The following is an 8,414-nucleotide window of genomic DNA, read 5'->3' as shown; positions in this document are numbered from 1 at the left end:
TTTTTCTTTATATATTTGAGGAAAAATAAAAAATAGAAGATGTGTGTTATTAAGGAACATTATTTTTCTTACTCTTGGGTTTATTTTAACATTCTTAAAATATTTTTGACTTTGTACTCTTTCTTAGTAAACTGCTTTCTGATAAAACATTTCACTGTTTTCAGAGTTCCATGGTTTTGCCAGAAAATAGTTATAATGAAGAGAGCTAGTAGAGATACTATTATAAGACAAAATTCCACATAATGATAGGCCTCCAAATGGAAAACTTGGTTTCTAAGATTTAGTGTGCCAGCTAAATTGGAATGTTAACAGTTAGAACTGCTTTTTGTAAAAAATGAATGTACTTTTCATTCTATGATCTTTATATAATATACATGTTTAAATACATTTATAGTAACTGTCTGGAGGTTAAGACTAATTCAGTTCTTTTTAGTATAGGCTGTTAGGCAATAAAAATAAGACTATATTTTAAACAAGAAAATGTTCATGTGCCATAATATTTATAGTAAATTATATAACAGTTTTAGATGATGTCGTATGTTACACTGTATAAACTCTTTTCTTAAGCCAGACTCTTTGTATATATTATCTTTCAGTGGTTGTACACAGTGGTATAGTGTTTCACTTGATATGATTTTAATCACTGTTAGGTTGAACTTGAAAGAAAGTTGGAATCTGCAACTAAGTCTAAACTGCATTATAAGCAGCAATGGGGACGGGCTTTGAAAGAACTTGCCAGACTTAAACAGGTATGTAATTTATGGCTTATTCTTTTTATGTCTTTTCCCCTTGTTTCTTTACAAGTTTGCATGTTTAGCAATATCTGTTATGTTCAGATGTCTGCATTTGAATCTCCAGTGCTATTTTTTGAGATTAGAGGCTTTTTTCCTTCAATGTATTATATGTGCAAGATCCACCTTTTTTATAATTAAAAACAAACTTTTATGTCTTTTTTTTTAATTGCCAACTATTCTCTTACCTAAAGGAAATGGGTAATAATTTTTTTTTTTTTTACTTTCACTTATAAAAGAACCACTCTTTTCCTTCTTAGTAGAAGAAGGAAATTCTTGAGAGAGTGCCTTTTGGGGTGGAAATTTAAGGATAATTTAAATGTAACATTTTCTCAAATTTAAGAATATATCTTAAATGTTATTCTTAGGAATACACAGTAATTCAATTAAGAGAAGGGATCAGAGGGAATTTTTGCATCATTTTAAAGGAGTTTTAAAACCTTCATAGTAGTTTCCTGGGTTTTTACATTACATTTTTTTTCTTTCCCACTACTAGACAACAAATGCTGTTAGCTTCATGAGAAATTTATCTTCATTTTGGACATAATTTCTTCAGATGATTAAAATCAAATAAAATATAAGCAAGCTTTTTATTCTGAATCTAATCTATTTGACCTAAAACTTTTTAAGGATCAGTATTGGTTAGTTTATTCTAAATGTGCTTTTCTTTAATGTGTCAGTTTTATTCTGAATGAAATTTGCCACATAGGATCTTGCAGGTTTGTATTTTTCTTAATTTGTCTCCATAACCATCAAATACGTCATTGTGGTATTATTATATGAAACGTTTACCACTTTCATGGAGTACTACCAAACTGTGTGAGAATTAAGAAGTAGTAGACAGTTTAGCCTAATATACTTTGTAGATGAGTTGAGATTGTAAGCATTACAAATGAAGACAGTGAGTATAAGGTGTAAGTATAAAGTAATATAACAAGTGAATATATTATATAAATGCTGTCAGGACTAAGGATAGACATCAGGTATAGTACTGAGAAGGTCCTGTATTCAGGGCACTGTCCTACATGTACAATAAGTATAAAATAGTATTATACCAAGTGTAAGTATATACAGGACATAGGCCTTCCCCTCAGGGAGCTTACAATTTAATAATAAAGAAGAGACAACTATAAATATAGCATTTATTACTTAATAGTAAGAGCCCTGAAAAGAACCATCCAGAATACTCATGAGGGGAAAGTATATCTATTTATTAGGACTTGAGAAAAGTGTCATAGAAGAGGAGGTATTTCAGATAGACCTCTGGAGATGGGTAGTTAGGATTTTAATAGAGAAATTGGTTGTGATTTAGGAAAGTAATGGGGGAAATGTAAATATAATGAATAGAATGATCATAGCAAAGAGGCATGAAGTGGGAAAACAGACTGTTCTTAGAAAATAAAGGAGGGCCCATTTTAGGGGTCATTTCAGAAGATAATGAGGACTGGAACTTAAAATGATAGCAGGAATGCAACAAGAAGATTCTGTCAAAGATGGTATCAAGGCTTGAGCAAGGTGGCTCATGTCTATAATCTCAGTATTCTAGGAGGCCAATGCAGGAGGATAGCTTGAGGCCAGGAATTCAAGACCAGCCTGGGCAACATAACAAGACCTTGTCTCTACAAAAAAAAAAAAAAAATTAGCCAGGCGTAAGTGGCGCGTGCCTGTAGTCTTAGCTACTTGGGAGGCTTAGGCAAAGGGATCGCTTGAGCCCTCAGGAGTTCAGGGTTACAGTGAGCTATGATCATGCCACTGCACTCCAGCCTGGGCAGCAGAGCAAGACCTTGTCTCTTAAAAAAAAGAGAAAGAAAAAAGAAGATATCAAGGGTTCAATGCTTAGTATCTGGAAAGAGTTTCCAGTTTTGGAGTTATGTTTATTAAGAAGCTGGTTGAGGTGTGGAAAGGAGATAGGATTTGTAAATTGGATGTTTTGATTTTTACAGAAAAAATTCAGCTAGCAGTTAGAAATATGGATCTGTTGGCAAGATAATTGGGCTTGGGCTTAAAAACAGATGAAGGAGTCCTTTGCAGAGATGGTATTTGAAGCTGTGCGAGCTAGAACTTGGAATTCTTATATTTAAAAAGGAGAAAGGAAAGCTAATGAAAGCATAACAACTAGAGAGAAATAATGATGGTGGTAGAGCAGTTAGTATTTACCGAAGGCTTACTGTGTGCCAGGTGCTGTGCAAAGCCCTTCAGAACTTTTCATTTAATACTAACAAAGATCCCTATATAGCAGGTAATATTATAGATGAAGAAACTGAGACTTAAAGAGGTTATTGCGTATGATCACACAGGTCCCAAGTAACAGAGCTGGGATTAAAATCATTTGACCAGAATCCAGGCTTAGGTTCTTTCCCTTTCATAATATTATGGCTTCAGTCCGTAGAAGCCAAAGAATTAAAGAATTTCAAGGAGAAGAAAATGAGCCATGGAAGATGTGAGCCATGGAAGATTCTAGCAAGAATATTGAGGGAGAAGAAGTCATGAATTGGTATATCCTAGCAAAGAAAATGCTATCAGAACCAGCATATGTAGCAGTTAAGCACATGGCCTGGCAGTCAGGAGAGCTCGGTTGAGTTTTGGCGCTACCTCTTATTACCTCTGTGATGGTGGTAATTTAACTTCTCTGAGTAGTCTCCGCATTTGTACAATGAGAAATTTTTCCTCACAGGTTGTTCTGAGAATTAAACGAGTGGCCTGTAAAGTGTTTATTTAATACAGTGTTTGGTACATGGTATGTGTTCAGTGATAGTAACTGTTGTTAAAAAGAGATGAGCCATAAAGCTGTCTTGGAGTATTGTTGCTTTCAGTCAGTGTGGTCCTAATTGAATGGTAGCTTTGGATATTGATGAATAGAACAAATAATAGAGGGCTTTGTGACTGGTTAGTTGTTTGAAGAAATGATAGGCACCAACAATACTTTAAATTTTTAAGTGTGGAGAATAGGGAGATGTTATACAGTGATAGTGGTAGGGAAGTGTGGGGTAGGATATGGTTTGAGTAATAACAGTATTTTTGTATTTTTATTTGGTAGTTTTAATAGATGTTCTGTAGAAAACTGCACAGAAGGAAAAGCATGAAGTGCTAAATGTGCAGGTATGCAAGAGTGTCAGTAGGTGAACTTCCTAAAATTAAGTATGAAGGGGTGTGAGTGTGTTGAGTCTGAAGAAACATCTTACAGTTAGTTCATATGTTCATTCTTCCATTCATTCAACAAGTGCCTAGTGAGAGCCTACTGTGTACCTTGCACAGTGGTAGATGCTATGGATATAGCAGTTGCTCCCATGTGGAACTAAAGTTCAAATGGGAGGACTGATTAACAAGAATATATCAGGATGACGACAAATGCAAACGAAGTCAGCAAGTATTAGAAAAACAAGAGGACAACTGGATTATCAATGCATTTGTCCCTCAAAGCTAAGGAAGAAACATTTCAAAGAGAAAATGTTTCAAATAATACTATTAGATTTGAAATAATTTCAAATTTCAAAATGGAGAGTAGATGAGGAAGAAGTAGAAGATAGTGTCTCCATTGAAGAAGTTGAGTAGTGAACAATAAGAGACTGATGCAGTGGTAATTAATTATAAGGCTTTACTAAAATCAGTTGAAAAGATGGAAAAGTGTTAGCTGTTGGTTAGGACTGCGGTCTCCAACCCCCAGGCCATGGACTGGGCCACAGAGCTCTGCTGCCCCACCCCCCAAATCTGTGGAAAAATTGTCTTCCATGAAACTTGGGGGGGGCGGGGAACGACGCACAGCAGGAGGTGAGGGGTGGTGCTAGGGAAGCTTCATCTATATTTATAGCTGCTCCCCCTCCTCATCGCTCACATCGCTGCCTGAGCTCCACCTCCCCCAACCCCAGTCTCTGGTACCAAAAAGGTTGGGGGCCACTGAGTTAGGACATTTCCTTTGGAGAATTGAGTAATCATTAATTCATTATTAAAACATAATCTCATTATAACTGACATGTTTCTCATTAAGAAATATCTGTGTAAGAACTTTTTACTTTAATTGACTTTTAAATTATGCTCATATGTGTATGTTACAGATTACATTTCTTTTTTTTTTTTCACCATTTGAGTTTTTTGGAATAGGAGTAAATAATGTTCTAAATAGAATCCCCCAAATTCCTGGCTCTTTGTTAGTTTTACACTAGGATTTTGAGATAGTCATTAAAAGGAGATTCAGTGTGAAAGGCTGCCACCAAACAACCCTCCTTCCTAACACATGCATCCTCATGTTATTGTTATTTTCCAGTTTTTCCATTTAATCCATTTTCTATTTATCCCTTTCCTGTGTATTTTATACCTTCTTGCCCCAAAACCATTGCAATGTAATTTTAACTATTTGATTGTAATAAGGGAGGATATCACAAAAGTTCAGATGCCTTCTCTCTCGAGTTACTTTAAGTGTATTAAGATAAGGAAAGAAAACATAGTGTTAAATTAGTTGTTCAACTCCAAAACTTATACTCCATGAAAGAAAGTAAAAGTTCTTTGAGTGCAGTAATGTTCATTGCTTTCTCATTGGAGACCAATTTTATCCTTATCCCACAACCTTCTGCTTTAGAAACAACACTAAACAAATTTCAAGGTCACTGGGAATCACTGATGTTCTGCAGACTGCATTGAGATGCAGCACTTAAAGAAGAAAAGTAGTAATAGATTTTGGAATTACCATAGTGAATTGTGCTCTGCCACTAACTGTTTTTGGAAGATTAAAATTAATAACTTCATCAAACTGGCACATTTCATAGGTGAAATTACTTCAGAATTTTTTCCTAAAATTTATTAAAAACACATTTATTGTGTTTGAATATAAAATTGGAATCATCTATCTGGTTTTGTTCAGAGGATTGTTTGTGCAACTTCTTGTTTAAATTGGATTAGTACCATGTTAATTTTACATTGCCTCTGGTGAATAGCCACGGGGCTATAATCTCTGCCAGTAATTTGTCACATCAAAACCCTCTGGAGGACCATACAAAACATTTGTGTAGTACGGATTAGACGGTGAAAGCCATATCTTAGATTGTTAATAAATGTTAATGACAAAACCCAGCTGGTAAAGCTTGGAAAGAAGATCTAATGCTCGGTGCCCATTGCCAAAAGAATGTTTAAACAGAGATTTCCATTACTCAAAGGTGACCTAGTATAGTCAATTTGTGAATTAAAAAATCATAACCTTCTAATTATTCAGAAAAAAAAATCTTTTTCTCTGATTCACAACCATAAAAGTCTATTTCCAAGTTGTAAGCTTTTTTGTTCTTTGGTAACTGGGAAGGCAACAGCTGTAAAATATAAGTAAGTATAACATAAAATGAGTCCTAATTTGGAATACAGGAAAATGATACTCTTATATTTTCTGGGTTTGGTATCTTGGGACAATGTTAAAAGTTCTACTTGTTAGACATTTAAGGAGTAATGTAGTTTCCTTTTTTCCCTTCTCACTGAAGACATACTATAAAAATGTTTTAAAACCAAAACGAATACTTGAATTAAGTTTGTCCACAAATACCTGAATTAAGATTGTCCACTTTACTCCTTGTGCTGTAAATGATAGCATGTTTACATATTTACTTAAAAACATTTCTTGACATCTTAAATATAGTTATGTAAGCAGAATAAAATTAAAAATAAATGAATTGTCATTATAAATCATGAATTTGTTGTAGAAAACTTAACATTTTTGTGTCAGATATATTCAAACTAGGTATGTTTGTTCCCAGTACAGGAAACAGAACTAAGATTTTGAGTAGGATGTGGGTCCCTTACCATATTTGTGCACAGTAGATCTGTTTAAAACTAAGCTGATATATTTAGTTAAAACAACACAGGCTTCATTGGCTGACATCAGCACTATCTTGTCCAGCCTCCTGCTTATCCACTCAGAGTAATTAATTTGATTAATTTATAAGTAATTTAGCCAAGGATGGGATGTAAATCTTTGTTTAAGAAAACAGTTGGAGGTCCAAGTCTTGGTTAAAAACTGTGTCTTGAAACCATCCAGGCCCTCCTACTGACTTGTCAGCTCTGGGTTATTTTCAGAAAACTTTACTTGAGTTCCTTAGTTTAGTTGTAAGTTTTTTCCCACAGACTTACATGGTATGTGTGAGTGGGAGAGTAAGTAGTGGCCACTTTTTAGCCGCTGTTTAGTCTAGTGTATGTATGTTTACATCTCCTCTCTGGATTTATAGGCAGCCAAGGCAAAATAAAGATTATACTCACTTGATTGAGGAGCCTTTAACCTAGAGCACCTGGCACTAGAGGATTTCTTTCACTAACCTCTAATTTGTATGTGTGTGATTATTATTAATGCTGTGTACTTGATTAAGCATTCAAGGCATTTAAAGGATTGTCTTATGTTTTATAATAAAAATGTTCTGTTTCATTAAAAAGTTACAATATTACAGAATACCTAAAGCTAAATAATCAACTTTTATTCCTTTTTTTCTGCTTGTAATCATACTTGGCTCACTGTAAAAAAAAAAAAAAATGCAAATTTTGCAACACCATGTAACATAGAAAATAAAATTCACCAATAATCTCACCCTCTCCTCAGCCAGAGATGAGAGTTTAATATATTTTTGTCCAGATAGTTGGTTCTTTTTTTTAAAAAAATTACTTATTACTTCATTTCCAAACTGTTTATTTCTTATGGCAATACTTTCCTTTAAATCTCTGAGCCTATTTGTAATAACAACATCATCTGGGTCCTCTCAGGGTTGGTTGTTACTGAGTATTCTATTTTCTTGGTAATTGTCATATTTTTATGTTTTCTTCCATGTTCACTAATTTTTTTCTTGTATGTAACAGGTTGAGTAATAAATTTTAGTGATTCTGGATTTCAGTGTCTCTCTGCAAACTGTCCAAACTTGTATAGTGGATAGTTGACTTGACTGGATTCAAACCGTAAACTTTGCCTACTCTGCAATGAGTAGCAACTAAATTGTTTGCTCGGTGCTTTCAGTTTCTAACTGACAAATGATGTTGGGCCTACTTCATTTTCTTATTTTTATATGTAGTTCAATCATCAGCCAAACATTTGAATGCACTCATACATACATTTTGTAGTACATACATTCTATAGCTTTCTCTTGTCCAGAATCCCCATCCTAACTTTTCAGTCACTCTACCAGAATTGAACTAAATCCTCTCATACTTCCAGCCAATAAGGCTATGATATTGTGCCACTCTTAGTCATGTTCAGACTGGGGAGTTTTCTTAGTCAAAAAGCCAGAAACTTGCAAATGCCACATGCTCTGGTTCCTTTTTGTTCCAAAATTGACACCTTTCTACAATTTTTGACTGCTTTTGATTACTTTCTAATTTCTATATACAGTTGTCTTTGTGTACATGGCATGTGTCTGTGTTTTTGAGATTTCATAATCGTTTTCTGTAGGAGGGTGAGTTTATGAAAGTTGCTTGGCTATTCTCAAAGGCTAAAACTTTTCCAGTTCACTGTTGACAACCTAACTCAATTCTACCTATGTTTGATTTTAAATCTATCATCTTATGTGCTTTCAATATTGCTCACTCATTCTGTCTTTTGCCTGTCTTTTCTTTTTTTTTTTTTTTTTTTTTACAGAGTCTCACTGTGTTGCCCGGGCTAGAGTGCCG

The 8,414-nt window shown here is 34.3% G+C and overlaps 1 protein-coding gene across 1 annotated transcript in view; it reads left to right on the top strand.

Annotated features, from left to right (window-relative positions):
- CEP120 (centrosomal protein 120kDa) overlaps positions 1-8,414 on the top strand; it is an 84,278-nt gene that overhangs the window by 58,063 nt on the left and 17,801 nt on the right. Inside the window, exon 17 of the mRNA XM_012664260.1 lies at positions 651-749. Coding sequence (XP_012519714.1) covers positions 651-749 — 99 coding nt within the window. The remainder of the gene's footprint in view (positions 1-650; positions 750-8,414) is intronic.

Source organism: Propithecus coquereli, unplaced genomic scaffold (genome assembly GCF_000956105.1).
Source record: "Propithecus coquereli isolate 6110/MARCELLA unplaced genomic scaffold, Pcoq_1.0 Scaffold88, whole genome shotgun sequence".
NCBI lineage: Eukaryota > Metazoa > Chordata > Mammalia > Primates > Indriidae > Propithecus > Propithecus coquereli.
This window is presented reverse-complemented; position numbering and strand designations above follow the sequence as displayed.